The 19,363-nt window shown below is 40.1% G+C and overlaps 2 protein-coding genes across 2 annotated transcripts; both read left to right on the top strand.

Annotated features, from left to right (window-relative positions):
- Positions 1-502: 502 nt before the first annotated feature.
- On the top strand, positions 503-4,106 carry stmnd1 (stathmin domain containing 1). Its single transcript, XM_044052210.1, has 5 exons — positions 503-737; positions 1,483-1,669; positions 1,758-1,873; positions 2,872-3,003; positions 3,121-4,106. Exons 1-5 carry the CDS (start codon positions 681-683, stop codon positions 3,511-3,513), a joined length of 885 nt encoding a protein of 294 aa, XP_043908145.1. The 5' UTR covers positions 503-680; the 3' UTR covers positions 3,514-4,106.
- Positions 4,107-6,046: 1,940 nt separating this feature from the next.
- rbm24a (RNA binding motif protein 24a) lies at positions 6,047-17,548 on the top strand. The gene is made up of 4 exons (XM_044052211.1): positions 6,047-6,609; positions 8,199-8,322; positions 8,655-8,709; positions 14,948-17,548. Exons 1-4 carry the CDS (start codon positions 6,442-6,444, stop codon positions 15,303-15,305), a joined length of 705 nt encoding a protein of 234 aa, XP_043908146.1. The 5' UTR covers positions 6,047-6,441; the 3' UTR covers positions 15,306-17,548.
- The last annotated feature ends 1,815 nt before the right edge of the window (positions 17,549-19,363 follow it).

Here is a 19,363-nt window from a genome sequence, read left to right as displayed (position 1 = left end):
TTTGTTTGTGCCTGTTTGAACGACAGGGCAAAGCAAAGCATGTCAGTTAGAATAAAAAAATCTCTTTTTGTTCATTTTTTGCTGTCTACCACCGAGTGTAGTTCTGTCAGGAGAGAGATCTTAAATTATTCAGCGTAAATATAAATGTGGTGAAATAATAGCCAATAAAATGTCATAAAAAATACAGACTTTTAATTATATCCCATTTAGCTAAGACATTTTCTTATTCGTCTTTATTTGGAAGCACACATTTGCAATTCATTTCAACATATATTATTCATATCAGTATTTCTGCCGTTAAAAAGATGAGCCTATGTACTGTATGATCAAGGATCTGGTGCATTTTTTAAATTAAATGTTAGTTTGACCTCTAAAATTCTGCTGCTTATGACTGACTGACTGATCTAAAGTGTGGGTGGGTGTGTGTGTGCAGTAGATTGAGACGCCTCGTTTTGTAGTGGGTTGTTTCCTGGTTGTCATCTCTTTAACCGGGTCACATTTATTGTAGCAACGGCCCTTAACAACCCACCAGGCTCATGGAGAATGTCCGCGCCCGTGTGTGAAGGAATGCCAGGCGTCACAGAGGGAAACACACCGAGAACAGGACACAGTGAAGTGTGATCAAAGCTGACATCGTCACATCGATGACTTTAATTTAATCCCGTTGCTTTTTGGTGAATATGGGATGCTGCAGTTCCACTGTTACAGCGGTCCGACCGCTGGTGGATGGAGATCAGGTAAATCCACCTAACTACACCTAACTATAGTTAACTACAGTTTAAAATCTGGCATGTGACAGTATAAAGAGGTAAAAATAATTGCTATAAATTATATATATGATGCAGGTTCACCCCAAACATGGAACTGAATAATTTATAGGCTACCAATGAACTATGGGGATGAGACTGTCCAAAAATACATAAAACATTTTAAAATGCAACATTTAAAAAAAAATTCAAATTCATATCGGTATTGGTCAACAGACAACTGAAAAGGTATAAAATGAAAGTACAAGTAAAAGGAAAGCGTAAATTGAATTCATTTTGAATGTCATATTGTTAATTATTGTATTGCAGCGTAGATACCCGAAAATGTGGTAGATGTTCAAGGCTGAGCTAATTTGATGAATAATTTTAATTTATAAGGTGTTATTTTACTGCACTTAATCATATCCTAATCATATCCTGAGGAATAAGACTGTTATATTTGTATAAAGCACAATAATGAATCATATTATAATGTATATCAGGTTATATATAAGGTTTAATGCAATATATATTAGGTTTCAGAATCATAGATGGGGTGATTTGCAGTTACCTGCCAGCAACATTATTGTACTTGACCTATTGTGTTCATGACAATGGGTCAACACACAAAATGTCATCATCACAACATGGTGTCCGTGATACCATGAACAGAACAAGTTTGTCACAAGTGTTTGTCTTCAATTTCTCTGCATTCATATTGTCTGTGTCTGCTCAGGATGAGACAGGAAGTAAACTGGGTAGTCGTGGAGACTCTGCTGTGTCAAAGGGCACCACAGACAGTGGGGTGGTGATGGAGAACAAGGAAATGCCCGTATTACCTGGAGCGGTGCCCAGAATTCTCCCTCCTCTAACATTGGGGTGTGGTGGAGCAAGTGTGGCAGACAGAATTGCCCAAGATGGTGGTAAGTGATGTGTTTTAAACCAACGTTTGAGAGGAAGAAGAAAAAAAATCCTGTGCTGTGATCATATTTTCATGTTTCATATGCATAGTGCATGAGCGTCAAAAGTCCAGTGAGATCCTGGAGGAACTCCTGAACCAAGGTATCATCTCAGAGGGAAAGAGCAGAGAAAGGAGCAACATGGCTGGAGAGGCCTACAACATCATAGTAGGTTACTTTGTACACACTGGTTAATATGGAACCATAAGGGATCATCCTTTTATAACTGGAATTTAGTATAGAGGACTCACTCATCTTCTACCACATTATCCTCCACATGAGGGTCACTGGGTTCCAATCTCAGCTGACATAGGGCAAAAGGCAGGGTACACCCTGGACAGGTTGCCAGTCAATCACACGGTCACATAGAGACAAACAACCATTCACTCTCACATTCACACCTATGGTCAATTTAGAGTGTTCAATTTACCTAATACCTAATGTTTTTGGACTGGGGGAGGAAACTGGAGAACCTGGAGATAACCAACACACACACAGGGAGAACATGCAAAGTCCATGCAGAAAAGCCTTCGTTCCGACCGGGTCGTGAACCCGGGTCTTCTTGCTGCAAAGGCAAGAGTGTAAAGGAGACTATAATGTTATAATATTAATTGATGTCCTCTTGTTCTTTGTTGTAACAGTGTATTATATTTCTCTGAAAGGCATATATAAACAAGATCTATTTGTATTCACTGTTCATCATGTCATCATTTATTATTTATCATGTATTATTATGTTTGAATTAACCATCATCCAGGCTACTTTTCAGGCTCTTTGATGACTGAGGGACCATGCAATTACTAAAATAATGGCCACTTATTAATGCCTTAATAACACCCTACACTTAAGAATTTCTTTAATCTAAGAATACATTGAAATTAAGAAAAGAAACCTTGCTGCCCAGGCCTTTGTTTACACTGATAAATTAGCTGTTGTTTACACTGCCTGCTGAGATTTACTTACATAACAATAATGACATAAGGTAAGTAGTGGCCTTTGGTTGCCATGGTCACCTGAAAACTATAGCCTGGCTTCCTTATAGGTTCCTTTTCCAAACCAAAGACAGGACACACAATCTTTAAATCAGATTCAGATAGGTAGGTGTAATATGGAGATTGTTTGTCTTATGTCTCCCTCTGCTGTTTGGATGTGTGTGTGTGTGTCAGCTGGATGACAAGGATTTGGTCAGGCGAAGGCCTCCCTCCAGACTGGAGTCTCTGAAGGCAAAGAAGATGCAGAGTGTCCCCAGCAGAGAAGAGATTGATGAGAAGATAAGACTAGCTGAAGAGAGACGCAAGGTAGTGTGTGCATATGTGTGTGTGTCTGTTCTCTCTGTGTTCCTCTAACAGTTAATCTACATTTCCTTATTTTGTCTTTGTCTTCTGTTTTTCTCCTGCTCCATCTAACCCTCTCAGTCAAGGGAAGACGAGCTCAAGGCGCGTTTAAGGACTAAGTCGGCGCGTGTACGTGTCCGTGTCCCCGTCTCCAATGCGACCAAGGATGAAGACACATCCGGCACTCCTGTGGAGGCATTTCAGTCACCTGTCACCTCTGACCCACCTCCACAGTTTCATAACCAAGGCGCATGCAGTTTGGCAGAGGGGAAAGAGTGTGTGAGCGAGGCTGGACATGACAGCAGTGAGTGTGGAGAAGAAACGGGTAGAAAAGAGAATAGAAAAGGGGGAGAGAAGGAAGGAGAGAGTGGAGACAACAGAGAGGAAGGTGCAGAGAGCGTGAGTGCTGGTGGGGAAGAGGAGGAGTTGAAGCAGGTGACAGAACTCCAGGAGATGAAGCTCCTCACTGAGTGATTCTAGCTTTCAGCATGCAGAGGAGAAAATGGAGACATTTGAAATCATCACACAAATAAGCCATTAATCACAGAGCGAGCGAGGGAAAATGACAGGAAGCCAAAAATTATTACTTTTCTACTGAGAGGCCTGTTGTAACATAGATTCATATGTTGTTTATAGAGATACTGACAAAGGTAATTAAGCTGTGACTGGTCACTTTAAATGAGGTAAATGTTAAGGAGAATTGAATCATTTCCACTGCAGGGAAGCACACTGGCCTCAACTGTAGCCCAACAATAAGCACATGTGTGCTTTAAATGAGTGACTGAATTCTTAAGATTTAATGCTCTTGCCAACACACCAAAATGACTTGTTTTACACGGTAGTTGTTCATTGTTCAGTCTAATTCAGCATATAAAAGCTGAATCTTGGGCATTATTTCTGTAAAACACAAGATGGCGCTGTTTCAGAGGGTAGAAGTTGTGCAGTCAGTGGCATGAGCGCCTGATCTTAAGGGACAGCTGATGTTAACATGGTTGGAAAGTGCCTTTACTTATATGTGTAAAGTGATGTTGTTAACAATCAATAAAGTTCCATATTTTCCCCGTAAACAGTTTTCACTCAGGAATCATGTAAAGATGTAAAAATGTTCAATTTTAGTTCTGTTGTTGTTGTTGTTTTTCTAGAGATGGTGCTGTGGGGTTTTCAGCTGTTCCAACAACCTTAGACGTTTAGCTTATCTCTGCCTGACAGGTGTGTGTGCTGCTAACAAGTCCAGAGCTAAAGTACAACACTCTGTCATGTTCAAGTAAACATGCAAACCATGCATGTTTGAATCAAAGCTCAGTGTAAAATTTAGTTTTAGTTAAAATAATGACACTTAACTCTTTAGTAGTCAGAGTACAATCCACTGATTATAACAGTCATAGTTTTTCATTAGACCCTAGAATGACCTTTTTATATTTATATCAGGAGGATATTTTGTCTTTTACGATTGACCACATTGGACAAACTAAACATCTTTGGAGTAAATCAAGGTTGAGTAAATTTAAGGCTCTTACATATGCCATTTTTACATGTTTCTAAAGGTTAATGCATGGACAGAAAAGTCTAATTAAAGTTTTAAATGTGCCACTGACAGGATTTCAGACTCGTCAACAGGCTGCACATGAGCAGGGACAACAGGGGGAATGCAACCTGACCAGGTCCCCATTGTAGAGCCTGGGAAACTCGATACTGACCCCCTTTCATGACTCGAGTCAGACTTTTACAGGCGTGTGCCCACATTAATAAAATAGTAAGTGAATAGAGACTCTGCAGAAAGACACTGTATCAGGTTGCATTTCATTGTAATCTGGATTTCTGCAATTTACTTTCAGGTTATATTTGGAGCCTTTTCATTAAGGAGTCTGGTTGCAGTGTTTTTTTATTTGTAACCTTCAAAGATCATACGAGTGTTCGCATGAACAGGACAGGCGTCATTGGTGCGGTTCGTCATATGACTCATAATCATGTTCCCACTGCAACTGTGTCAACTCATGCTACTTGCAGTGACAGGATAAATGTAGGACAGAGAGTGCACAGAAGCGGAGCCACCATGAATGATTAACAGCAGGTTTCTCTCACATTACCAGAGGTGAATTACTTATCCTGGCTGCTCAAAAGGAGATCCAGAGATCCAGTAATTTAGCTCAATGCACAGGAGGCCAAGCATCACTATAGTTATCTTCTCATACATGATCAGCAACAGGTTGAAATGACAAATGGCTGTTTAACTCTAAGGGTTACTTTTCTGAGTACTCTAATTAAATCTAATTATACTTTAATATGTTTATTTGAAGTATTGTACTTACTATATTGAATGTACTATATTTTAAATCACACACGTTACTGAGTAAAAACTAATTAATAAATGCAAGAGAAAAAAACCCTGCATATCCCAACTATCAATAATCTATAAAGATGTTTATTTGAATGTTGTTTTAGTTTTACAGTACTCATTTTTTTGTCATCAAAAATTTAGCTTGATATTCATATACCCTTGCCATTTTTGCACTTCCCAAGCTTTTTGTTGAGTTTCACTTTTAACAGTTTTCTGTATACTAAAATAACCAGTAATGTGCTGTTAATACTCCACAGTACAATAAGATGTCTTTCAGTTAATGTCCACACAGTGTGAAGATGTTGTATTATTATTATTTTATCCCAGATTGCATTTTAAAGGGCCTAAACATGCACAAAGTGGTTCAATGAATGGGCGAGGCATAATATTATTGATTGCCCCACCCACCTGAAACAACTTTTAGATTTGCTAATTTTTACTCTAAAGTTCAACAACTTTGATCTGGTCTGAGCAAATCTACAGAGAGACAAGAGATTTTTTTTTTTTCAAAGTGCAACTCCTAAAGGTCTCTGCTCCTCTTGAGTGGAGTCACATCCTGAGCCCTGGTTGTGAATTAAACGTGATTGTAGTGGATACCTTTTTTTTCTTCTTAAATTCTAACTCCTCCTCGTTGTGAGGGTAGCTCCAGTGTTTCACACTGTGCAGGCTTCCCAGCTGCTGGTGCGCGCACTGGTGGGCGGGCAGAGATGGACTGAAAACTTGGGTGGAGTTAGTCAGCAGCAGCGCTTTTAGGAATGGGTCCCTAAGCTATTTAGTTAGACAGTAGAGTTAACCAAGAAGAGCTGGAAACACCTGATGATCTCTGTGGGACAATCCGCTCCATAACTCTTCTCCTCACTGTCGGAAGTTAAATCTACCTCCAGGCTTCAGTTTTGTTCAGTTTTTTGTTCGTTGATTTCTCTCCTGAAAACCAGAGCCAGCTGATCTCTCCTTCTTCTCCTCTTCTTCATCCAAAGATTTATTGACAAGGAGTCCTTGCACTACTCTTTTTTTGTTTTTTAAATTTTATTGTCCATATAAATTGTATTTTTCTTGCACTAACGATGCACACCACACAAAAGGACACGACTTACACCAAGATTTTTGTTGGGGGTCTTCCCTACCACACCACGGACTCAAGTCTCAGGAAATATTTTGAGGTGTTTGGTGAGATTGAAGAGGCTGTGGTCATCACCGACAGACAGACCGGCAAGTCTCGGGGTTATGGATTCGTAAGTATCCCCTAATAATGCGTGAATTACGTGTGACTCTCAACCACATTCGCACACATTATGGAGAAACCATGGCACCACATGCGTCTGTCAGTGCTGCCGTGGTTCACAGCATCATGACCTGAACATATTTGCAGTCACGCGGTGTTTATGTTTTGATAAGAACACTCTGTTTAAATTTGTCATCGGCTTCTGTCGCAATATCGCGCCCGCCAACTTGTTGCGTACTGGTATGCGCCCTGCGCCCTGTGACTGGTGCCGCTGCTACCCCTGACACCTTCCTCTGCAGAGTGACACATCTGCTGTGCACAGAAGAATCCTCACCACGATGTGTGCGCGAGTTTCAACATATCAGAAATGTTTACACGATGTGGAAATTATCTTTTCATACTCCGTCTCGTCATGAAAACCTGTCACTGGGCAAGAACTGTTTCAGACGCAGCTGTGGAGGCATGGAATCAGCAGCTTACTTACCACTCTGTATCTATGTCCCTGTAAATGTGAGCTTTTTAACAGTTTAAACTTAAATCAACAATTTACTGCTTTATAATGATCTTATCACGTGTCCACGTTGTGGCTATTTTTCATTATACTTAAAAACGAATCACATGAACACTGTGGCAACATGGGAAAATAATCTTACATGAGAAGAAGGAAACATCAATGTCCAAATAAATCCAAAGTCCAATAGAACTGATTTTTGTTTTGTAGTTCATTGTACCAATCAATACAAACATTGCAGTCACAGTTGTCCTGGCAAAAAGAAAAGAAAGGTGTAAAGGCTTCTTTCCCCCATCCCTGGATACCTGTCACCTATGCCCCTCACCACTCTGCCCCCAAACAGATGCAAAACAAACCAGCCATAATAATTCCATAGCAAAAAAATAAAAACTCAATCAATGAAGAAATGTTTATTCAATATTCCAAAACAAAAGAATAGCTCCAACAGTCCATTATCTCTCCCTAGGGGCCAACATTACAGTAAACTAAGCCAGCAATTGCCAGGAGCCCTGAGTTGAGCAGGGGCACCCAAGGACAAATGATTACATCATGACATATTTCTGAAAACCCCCTTAAACCATTGTTACTTATAATAACAACATGGTTAGACACTCTTCAACTAGGCCCAGAGCCACTGGCTTGATACAGATTGAGTCAGACTTCCAGGTCCCTAAAGTTACTTAAAACTTGTATGTTCCTCCTCCCCTAAAAAAAAAAAGAAAAACCTGTTGTTTCAGTGATTTCAGTTGCAGAAATGTGTGAAGCAGACACTGAACACTGAGATAAAGTTTGGTTGGAGTAACCGGAGCGATAAAGGAGCCATGTTTCATTCCATCCGTCACCTCAGCCAGGGCTGCCTTTCACTGCTGATAGTTTCAACACATCCAAATGAGGGTGATAGATGTGTGTGTGTGTATGTGTATGTGTGCTGCCAGCACTCATTGAAAACACATACACACAAAAACACAAACATTACTTTTAACAGGTTTTCTGTCATTGCTATTTTCACTGCTGCCATGGCAACCACTTGTTTCTTAGGTGTCTGTAAAATCACCCTTTCATACAGTATGTGCTTCTCTTTCTGTCAGGTAACAATGGCAGATCGCTCAGCTGCAGACCGGGCCTGCAAAGACCCAAACCCAATCATCGACGGCAGGAAGGCCAACGTCAACCTGGCTTACCTGGGGGCCAAGCCTCGGGTGATGCAGCCAGGTAAAGAAAGAGATTAGAAATTAGAGATAAGAAATTATGTTTCCAGTCGTAATTTAATTAGACAATTAGACAAAGGCAGATTCAAAAGCAGATTATCAAAATGAAGTTTGAGTTTGAATTCTGTGCCTGCATGAACATAGCCAGTGTCTCTGTGGTTTAAGTGGTACACGTACCACAGTTTGAGAACCATGGTTTTATATATATATGTATATATATGTATATATATATATATATATGTATATATATATATGTATATATATATACTGTACATATATATATAGTTAAGTGAAGTATACAGATTTGATTTTAATAGCTTTAATTTTTTCTTGCAGGTTTTACATACGGTGTTCCCCAAATTCATCCTGCATTCATCCAAAGGCCTTATGGGTAAGAAGCATTCAAATGTACAGGAGAGTGTGGAGCACTCAAACATGCTCTAATTTATTAATTTATTTATTTATTGTGGTAACTGATACTTACATGTCATAATCTTTTGTCTTTACTTCTGTTTTTTTCTTCAAATGTCAATAACTGCTGATAATTAGAGGTGGACTGAAGTGAAAAAAAGAAAGAAAAAAAAGCCAGTGAAACTGCTCTTTCTAGGTTTGCCTGCTTGTGCGTGTGTCTGAGCGTGTGTGCGTGCGTGCATGTGTGAGTGGACAGTGATGGAAACTTCCAGCCTGACTCAATGTTATCTATCTTTCTCTGGTCCGACAGGCTCACTCTTGGTTAAGCTAACTGCGCTGGTTTGTGGAATAGTTCTGCAAACATAATCAGGATTTACCTGTAGACTCAAACACACACAAACAAGCTCTGAAAAATGGTGATTATAGATGCATGTACGTGGATTTCATTTGACTTTTTTTTTTAATAGAACCTAGAGCTTTGTGTGCAGTTATGAAGTGGTGTTGTCAGCCAAACAGTGTGCTTTCTTACTTAAATGACAAAAAAAAAAAAAGCTGGATTGACTGGATTTTTGTGGGGTGTTCTTTTCTCCTGATTTTGTGCAGGTGTGATAACTTTGCCGCGACAGAGCAAAGTTCTTATTTATATCAATGCTTTTAGCTTGTGGTTGACTTGTTTTGTTTAATGGGATGTGCTGTTTCATGTGTTTTATTGTTTTATCACTGTCTTGTTGGAGTGGGTGGTGCATTTCTTGTGTGGAATTAGTTTTTTGTTTCTTTCTTTCTTTCTTTCTTTCTTTCTTTCTTTCTTACTTCACCCCTTCACTCTATTCACTCACCTCCTCATGCCTCACTGTAACAAAGCCCATCACTGCTTGTGTGCTTGCAGCATCTTCCTGGCAGTTTATTACATTAACACAACTGAGCAGAGACAAAATCACAATGTCTCGCTCTGTCAACTCAACACAACTCTCTCTCTCTCTCTTTGCTGTACCCCAAATATCAGATTACAAGATTATATAGAGTCATCACATCTCATTAGTTATGTGTGCTTCATGGTGTGTTCTTGTATTCGAATTAGGTCTGTTTCTGGCTTGACCTCTGACCTTGTCAGGACTAGTTTGGGGTTTAGATGTGAATTGTGGTTAGGGTTAAGGTCGGGGTTAGACATGAGGTGGTTTTGTGTGTGTGTGTATACATATGAATTTGCCCCTGTTGTGTTTGTGAGTTTGTGTTTGTGGCTTTGTCTGTCCACAGGCTCACTCATTTTCAGCTCAGCTCAGCTCAGCGCACCAAAGTCTCCACTGTGACACAAACAAATGTCTGGATCTCTCTCTCTCTCTCTCTCTCTCTTTCTCTCTCTTTCTCTCTCTCTTTCTCTCTTAGCGAGGTTTTCGTCACATGGGCTTGTGGTGTTAAGGAAAACAAGCGCACCCATTGTGCCACACAAAGCCCTGAATGCTGATGCTGCAGTCGCATGGAGCTGTTTGTGTGTGTATGTGTGTGGGGAGGGGTGTGTGTGTATACAGTATGTGTGCGTGTGTATGTGTGTGTGTGTGTTGGAGGGTCCAGTGCAGAGCTTCCTGTAACCGTCATGTAAAAACAGAGAAGAAGCCATTTAATCTGGGTCAGAGTTAGTGTTTCAGGGGCCAAATAAATGCCCATCATTTTCATGCTTATACATCAGACCGTCTTATGTAAAGCAGATTTAAACCAGTCCTTTTATCTTCAGGACATGGTGAAAATGATGCATTCAATTATACAGTATGGAGGTTATCCACTGACAAAAGAAATGACCGAGTACGAAACACCTTTGAGGTGTGATTAGGTCATGTCCAGATTTAAGTGTGAGAGGGTGAAAAAAAATATATAGTTTAATTAACACAATGTGAAGTTAGTATCTTAGCAGAAAATGACTTTGGTAGAAGTCATTCTACCAAAGAAGTCACTTTTTTATATTATTACTTAATTAAAAGTCTTAAAGTGTATGACATTTACTGTACTGAAGTATCACAAGTCATTTCATGATATAAAATGTACATAGGTTTTAGAAGTAAAAGTATTAAAAAAAGTTGCAGCGTGTGAACAGGTGAATGGCAAAGCTATAGTGTAAAGCAGCTCATCAAGACGAGAAAAGCTCTATATAAATACAGACCAACTCTTCTTCTGATTTTGTTTGGTAGTAACGAGTAACAAAGATAGTTAGAGGATATGTAGTGGAGTAAAAGAAGACAGTTCCTAGACATACAAATAACAAAGTTCAGATATACAAATTTTGTACTTGTGTACAGTAACAACATAGTTGTACTTACATTACAACACTGCTTTTACATTACAGTAACAGTACAGTTGTTGTTGTTGTCATAGATAAGCTTTCATATCTAATTATTTAGAAGGAGCCACATAAACTTTTTTTATCTTCTGTGTGGATGGTTACTCAGGTTCTGCAGCACTTATTTAAACACTCATTTAACTTATTTAAACATTCATTTGTGACTGCGGCATGTTAATGAAAATCACAGGAATAACACTGTCAAAGCAGGTGTGTACCGTCACACTTCACGCCACGTCACCCACATTAGATCCTGTCAGAGCCAGTGTGTGCACTTGTGTTCTCGCCCTCAGTGGATGGCATGGGCCATGGAAGAGAGCCTTTTTTTAGCCGTGACCTTTAATGACCACAGGGTTACGTGACATGAACATGACATTCCTGCAAAGACACACACCACAGATATCAACATGGCTTCAGTAAATGACTCACATTTGTTGTTATATTTTTGATTTACCTCTTTTTTTTAAGGAGAAGATGTTTTTTATATAGTGGACCACGTTGGACTGGTTGGTGTTAGCTCTGTTTCCCATGGTCAAGCCCTCTTCCTATATTCTGTGTGTGCTTGAATGGGTATGTTGGCCTATATTACATTAGTGGTGGGAAATTGGAGGCAGGGAGAGGTTCAGGCAGGAGCTTGATTCCATGCTCACATACCACTGGAAGTCTTTTAAAAGATGTGATGCAGTCAAGATAGGCAGTATCGGAGTGTTGCAGCCTCTATAATATACTGTACTATATAGCTGCTGAGGAAAAGTACGTGTCTAAATGTTCAGAGGAGTGTTGATCAGTGGGATTCTGATCCAATGATCCAAGAAAAGTGTAGAATTTAGGTGGGTTTATTGGCAGACATTGAATACACATACCCATATGCTTGTAAATGTGATAAAAATAGTTTGGTTTCCATATCCTTCCACTCGATTCATGTGCGACACTTTACAGCTAGCACTGACGGGCTGCATCTCACGTACTGTATATCTGTTGTTCACACAGGGATTGTGTGTGTTTTACATGGATTTTGCTTTTGAAAATCATAAAAAAATATGTTTAAAGACTAAACATTCATCCGTTCGCCCCTAAATGCCCTGACTCCCCTGTGTGAAGCTGTGCGTCTGTTGGTTCTGCACATACTTAGGATAAAGCTTTGTTGTGTTTACCTTGAAAGGGAGCAGAATGTGTTGTGTTTTGAAGAAACATGTCATTCATCAAGGTCACCGTTATTTAAGATCCAGTGAATTAGGACTTTTTAGGAAATTCTAATTTCTGCTGTATATTTCTGTTCCCGAAAACACTCTCATCAGTTAATGCGTACACATCCGGTGTGAAACTGGCCTTGAATAGCCCTTTTATATGTACCTTAATTCAGGGTCTTGCTTTACAGAGGCCGCCATCTTGCACCCCATGTTTCAATAGCAGCCCAAATGGACAAACCAGCCCGAGCGTACATTTTACATTTTGAAGCAGCTTTCTATGCAAACAAAGAAGAACAGGAGCTTAGGGGTTTCCAGAGAATATTCCCAAAAGAAGAGAAAATATCCAATGAGCAGCAGGTTTTTGGGCAAACTGCCTTGTAGAGGGCAGAGGGCAGAGAATGACCAGACTGGCTCAAGATGAAAGAAACTAAAGCAACTGTAACTAGCAAAATACCAAAATAATAACCTAAAATAACCACTTGTTGCAACCAAGATATGCAGAAGACCATCTCTGAACACACATCAGACCCTGAAGCAGAGAGTGTAGTTTTTCACCTCTTCAGAAGTGAATATGCAAATGATTTTGAAGAGGAAACAGACAGTTGTTATGTGTGGGAGTTGCTTCTTCTTCTTCAGTCAGTGTTAGAGATTGTATCCAGTCCTGGAAACCTGCCTCACCCTGCTGAGTTTCATTAGTGCGGCGTTGAATAGATTTTCAGTGTCACAAGATGATAAAGAAAAAAATATTTATAATTACTTATTTATAATTGTACCATTTGTACAAATGTACGTCTGTGTTTGTGTATGTTAGCCACATCAAATCTCGACACACCCTCTTTCTCATTTGACTTTATACTGTCCCTTTTAATCGTTGTGTCTCTTCAGTTGAATGATTGCAGTGTGTCCTTGTTGCTGTTGTTTTTGTAGTCAGTTTAGTCACAGTTATTTTATATTTCCTTTTACATATTTCTCTCTCTCTCTCTGATGTCTTGCTGTTGTTTCCTGTCTTTCTTTGACCCTACTGTTTTTGGTTGAGATGTGGATTGGATTGGATAGTGGAGTGCTGACAATAGGGTTGCCACGATAGATCCTGCCTTTCACTCTCACTGACATTATCTGCACCTTCCTCTATTTTCCCCGACCCAAACTCCAAAAAAGTGACCACCTGTTGCTCATTTATGCAGAGTCATGCAGATTTAGAGTCTTCACATATTTTTTGAGACTGAGGGTCCATGCATTCTCAATCTCACGTTAGATTTTTAACTAGGAGACCACCGTCCTTTGTATTTCCTTGTACTCCACGAGTGGTGAATGTTACACGATTGAGTACTGGTGGACCTCTGCACATAACCTCTAGCTCGTTTCAAACTGGAGGGGTGCTTACATTTGTCCAGACAGGGTCTATGGAAAGGGGTGGATGACTAATTTTACATCATGTGGACCCCAGGGGCAACAAATATCAAATTGTTTCCCTTGACGCTTCTCACTCTATTTGACCTACAGTGAGACTGCGTTTGACATGACTTTGGGGGAGGGCCGTTTGTTTCAGGACATCAAAGACTTAAATTAACACCTGAAGCTTTTATGTTTTTCTTGAGAAGAGATTTGAGAGGATACATGACACTTTTAATCAGTCGTGTACACTTCAAAAGATCTCCTAATGCTCGCTGTCCAACTGTGTTTCCAGACCATGTCCCGTCACAATAAGGCTATGTCATGAAGGGTAGAATGTGCTCATTGTTCATAATTGTTTATTTAATTGAAAGATCCCTCTGGGTGAGGAGCCTAGTCCCGGCTCCACCCACTGCCTGCCCGGCTCTTTGTCCTAGTACTGAGGGGGGAAATGGCCAGCAGCGACCCCTTTTTGAAAACTGTCCAGCTGTCAAAGTGGCAGTGACATTTTCACAACGCTTCCCTCAGCTTATCCCCTCTCTCTCCGGCACCCACCCATCCCTCCCTCCCTCCCCTCCCTGCTTGCCCTCCAGCGCTATGGCACTGCAGCCAAATCCACATGGGACCCAATGACGAGCTGCAGGTTACAGATGCCAAACATTTTCTTTTCATCTCGCCTCTCTCTGTACCTCGGACTCCACAACACAAAGTAGAGAACATTCACACTGCACTTTTCCTGAATGTGATCATACACATCAGCTCGTCTGAGTGACCCAACGGTTCAATGGGCCATTTGCAGGGCGAACATTTTGACAGGTCAAAGTAGGAAAATCACAGATGATTAAAAACCAAATAATGATGGCCGAGTTCTTTTTAGCTTCCTCAGTTTCAGGGTGCATGCTGTATCATTGTCGCACCGCCTCAATTTACTGAACAGAGACATTGTTAATGTTATCAGTAACATCTGTGCTTTTCCTGCTAAAACATATCAAAATGGCCGCCATGCAAACAGCCCATTAGCAGCCCTTGGGTGTTAAACTTTCCTCACCTTCCAGTTCTCTATCTCCGCAGAGAGATTTCTATTTTGGCAACCCTATATTGTTCTAATCCCTACTAGCAGGCATTTTCTTGGTGTTTTTGACTGGTGGATTGGTCGGGGGATGGGTGGTGGGAGGGCGCTTGGCCGCAGTGTGATGGAGTTGGGTTTTAGGGTGGTTTTTTTTGGCAGGGTGGGGTTTTTCTTCTTAGGTTTGGTGAATGATGGTGATAAAACAAATTAAAACCTGACATATGTGTTTGTCCCACAGCATTCCGGCTCACTACATGTACCCTCAGGCCTTTGTGCAGCCGAGTGTGGTCATCCCTCACGTGCAGCCCACAGCCACTGCACCTGCCGCTGCCTCCTCCCCGTACATCGACTACACCGGTGCTGCTTACGCGCAATATTCAGCCGTGGCAGCCAGCGCTGCAGCTGCCGCTGCTGCCTATGAACAGTATCCCTATGCTGCATCCCCTGCAGCCGCAGGCTATGTGGCCACAGCAGGAGGATACGGCTATGCAGTCCAGCAGCCTTTAGCCACCGCCACACCGGGCTCTGCCGCTGCAGCAGCCGCAGCCTTCGGTCAGTACCAGCCTCAGCAGCTGCAAGCCGACCGTATGCAATAGCAGCCACTGCAACCACTGGACATGCAGCGAGAGGAGGCCCCACTGCAGCCACTGCCGGTGGCTCAGGAGAGGGAGCGACGGAAGAGGAAGCGGGAGTGGCTTTAAGGGCGGATGTGCCCGCGACTCAGAGGCAGAGTTGCTTTAATAAAAGTGATGATGATGATGATGATGGTGATGATGGTGACGATAATGGAGGTAGTGATGATGATGGTGATAATGGTGAGGTGGGAACTTTTTACGATAACGTTCCAACTTGCTGTGCTTCAACCAAAAAAAATGAGAAAATGAAAAAAGTCTGCAGAACAAATAATGGAAACTCATTTCCGATTATTGTTGTTGTTACTACTCTGGTTATTATTATTACTTTTATTATCATTGCAATTATCATTGTAGTAGAGTACTTATTTCTAGAGACGGAATGCAGGAACTAATCCCTGTGGTTGGTTATAGGTGTTAAACTAAGCCGTTTAAGTCCTATTGCTGTCTTTAACGTTAGTGTAGGAAACTGTTCTCTTTTTGGTTATTTGATGCCCTCTTAACATTTATATTTATTATTGTTATTAGTACACACTGAGGGCTCTTCCTGTTCTTTTTGTCTTTGCTTTTTTTTGGGAGTTAATATTTTCTGATAATCAGGGAAATGGAACTGTTTCCAACGTGTTATTATGTGACCTCTGTCAGGAAGTCCAAGAGTCGTAGCTTGTCGTATCACACATTTGAAGAACTATCTTTTTATCTTCCTGATGCTGAATGTCCCTTTTTTAACTCTGTGTCTTGACCTCTTGACCTATGCAAAGCAAACAAATCACCAGGAGACAAAAAAGACAAAAAAAGTGGACTTGGACTAATGGGGGACTTGGCAAACAAAACAAAGGCACTGACATGAGAGCGGAGGTTTGACAACGGCTTCAGACAATGAGAAACACCAAATCAGTTGCTTTTCCACATGTTTCACTCACACATGCATCCAGAGTTGCAAACATAGCAGTCAAAGACAAAGGCGGCACAGTCATGTTTCTCTCTGGCTCCGGGGATGGAGAGAAAGAAAAAGAGAGAGAAAGCAAATGGGGGGAGAGCAGCTGCTGGTGGGGGTGGACAGAGCCGCTCCAGCGCCACACAGACGGATCATTCTGGAAAGAACGCATCACTTGTGCTCGTTTGTTGAGCTGTCACATTTTAATCCCTGGCCAGGCCCATTTGGGAACCAACTTTACCCCCCCTCCACCCAACACTGAGCCCTGCAGCCATTCAGCCACGCAGCCGTGCCGCTGTCAGCACTTCCACCTCTGTGCTGCTGTAGCCCAGTGTCAGGTACACACTCACAACACACACACACACACACACACACACACACGTCTTCACTAAAAGCCACCCCAACAACTGGTCTGCCTCATGTGTGTCGAGAACACCAGGTGGGGTGGAGAGTGTTTACTCTTTGACATTACGTTGGTCTGTGTGCCTTTTACGTTTTTTCTGCTGTTTCAGAGGAAAAACTGAAAGAGATGAATCTACTATTTAAGATATTTATTTTTGAGGGTTGATGATGTTAACGCTCTGAGAGTAGAGACATAGTGGCGGTACTGTATTATTAATATTATTATGTACTCATCTCAAGGCATATATAAGTTATTGATTAGTTGTAGTAATGCCATCATTATTATTATTATTATTATAATTATTATAATTATTAACATACTCAACCAAAAAATGTTGATGTAGAACTTATTTAAAATACTGTTATGTGCACTGTACTTCTATTTTTTATCCTTTTTGATTCTTTAGAACATGACATTAAATATTAGCTTAATGCCTTTTGTATGGAAGAGCCTTATTTAAATGCAGGCCTGCATGCAGATTGTGTCTCTGCCTCCTCTGTGTCTAGATAAAAAAGAAAAAAATAATAATAATCTTTGACAAAAACAAAGCGAAGATGCTGCTTTCTCCACTAGAATGTATAGTTATCGTCAAGGTTTTGGTAGCTGTGCTTCATTTGCTTAGTATTTATCAGATGGGCTATTTTACAAATGTGGGAATTTTTAATACTTGAACTATTTCTTACAAGGGAAATATGAAGATAAATGAAAGATAAACTTTTTAAGGAAGCTTTTCATTGTCACTGGATGAAGGCATGTAAAAGTGTTACTATTTAAATGCCAAGGCCTTGTTGATATTAAAACCTTTAATTCAGAATTTCAACACAATTTAGTCAAAATTGGAATAAAATGTTGGACATTGAAAGTAAACTGGGTGTCTTTTGTTTTGCACACATCTTTTCACTGTTGATCTTTATAAATATGATAACACTACATGTCTATAATCATGAGGTTTACGGAGTCATGTCCTTACAACCTTACAGGTGGCAAACACATCACACATGCCAGATGCTACAACGCTCCTCCTCCTCCTCTTTGTGAAGACATCTTTACACATCTTCTCACTTTACAGTCACACCCACTGAGAGTCTGTTAAGACAAAGTCTCTCAAGACTCGGTGTATCAATCATTCATCGTGTCTCTAATCAATAAGTCATGTCAAAATAAAAATAAAGCATTGGCTGCCTCTGGTCCGGCCTTCTTTTGCTCCCGGGATTATCTTTGGTCTCTGCCGAAACATGAAACTGGTGTGTACTCGCGGTGCGTGACCATGACACAGCATGCATGGATACAGCAAGTCATTCTGGGTAAATTCAGCAGCTGTCTGAACCCGTGACATGAGAAAACTAAATCTGACACTGTGACTATAAATAAAACATTAAATGTTGTTTAATTCAACAGATCGATTTAAAATAACAGTTTAAATCATTTAACTGAATACCTGGTGGATTCAAGATCAATCAATCCATGAAAGCGGTGATGTGACGCCTTCACAAAGGAATCGGGATGACCACGGCTTGTTTTGAGGAGCACAAATGTATAAAATAAAGAGTAAAGGTGTGTGCTTTAATGCTTTGTCCAAGTGAGTCAGCGTTTGATTTCAAAGTACGCAGCAACAACATGTCTTTCTTTTTAAAGACATGGCTAACATGGCTTTGTTTCTTTAGTCTTTTATTTCAATGGCTTTATTTCAATATTTTATTTAAATTCTAATCATCTCTTTCAATGTATTTCCCATGCATTAGCAACTGGCCAAATACTTTGATCCCAAAGTGGTTTTGACCCTGGACTATCCTCAACCAATTTACCAAATGCATAGAAATTAAATTAACACCGTGAGAAATCTCCTGTGGTGTAATAACTCAGGAGATATCTCATGGTGTTAATTTAATTTCTATACATTTGCAGATGTTTATAGCTAATTATGGGGGAATCTTTGTCCCATCGGTTACATTACATTAGCTAATTCAAAGTCAACCTTGTTGTTCTTTCTTTTTGTTATCACGACCCCAGGAGCTCTCAGAGCAAATGATCACAGACACTGTAACAGTAATGTATTGAGTGCATTTTAATAGTGTTGACAAGGTCATCAAAGGCAGCGAGCATCTGGATAAAGCATCTGGCACAATCACTCAGGATTACAGAAGGAGGACACAAATGCAGCTCAACAAACAACAAAAGGGAAAATGTAAGATATTTTTTTTTATCAAAAAATAGAAATGTGTTCATCTTAAATCTCTTTATAAAAATTAGATGTTATTGAGTTGTTCATTTGCAGCTGTACACAGTCTTGTATAAAGTACCTTAAAGGGATACTTGAGTAAAAGTAGAAATATCTCACCAGAAAATGACTTTAGAAGTAAAAGTTGAAGTCATCTTTTTATAGTATTACTTAAGTAAAAGTCTTAAAGTAAATGAGTAATTTTCTGATATAATATATACTTAATTTCTTTTATTTTAAGTTGGGTGAATGGATGAAAACTGTAGTATAAAGCATTTCATCAAGACTAGAAGACTAGAAAAACTATACAGACCATTACCAACTCTTCTGATTTTATTTGGTAGTAACAAGTAACAAAGATAGTTAGAGGAAATGTAGTGGAGCAAAAGTAAAAGTTGCCAGAAATATAAATAACAAAGTAAAGTACAGATATGTGAATTTTGTACTTAGGAAAAGTAACAAAG

Source organism: Solea senegalensis, linkage group LG20 (assembly GCF_019176455.1).
Source record: "Solea senegalensis isolate Sse05_10M linkage group LG20, IFAPA_SoseM_1, whole genome shotgun sequence".
Lineage (NCBI taxonomy): Eukaryota > Metazoa > Chordata > Actinopteri > Pleuronectiformes > Soleidae > Solea > Solea senegalensis.
Note: the sequence above shows the minus strand (reverse complement) of the source record. Positions and strands in the feature narration are given on the sequence as shown.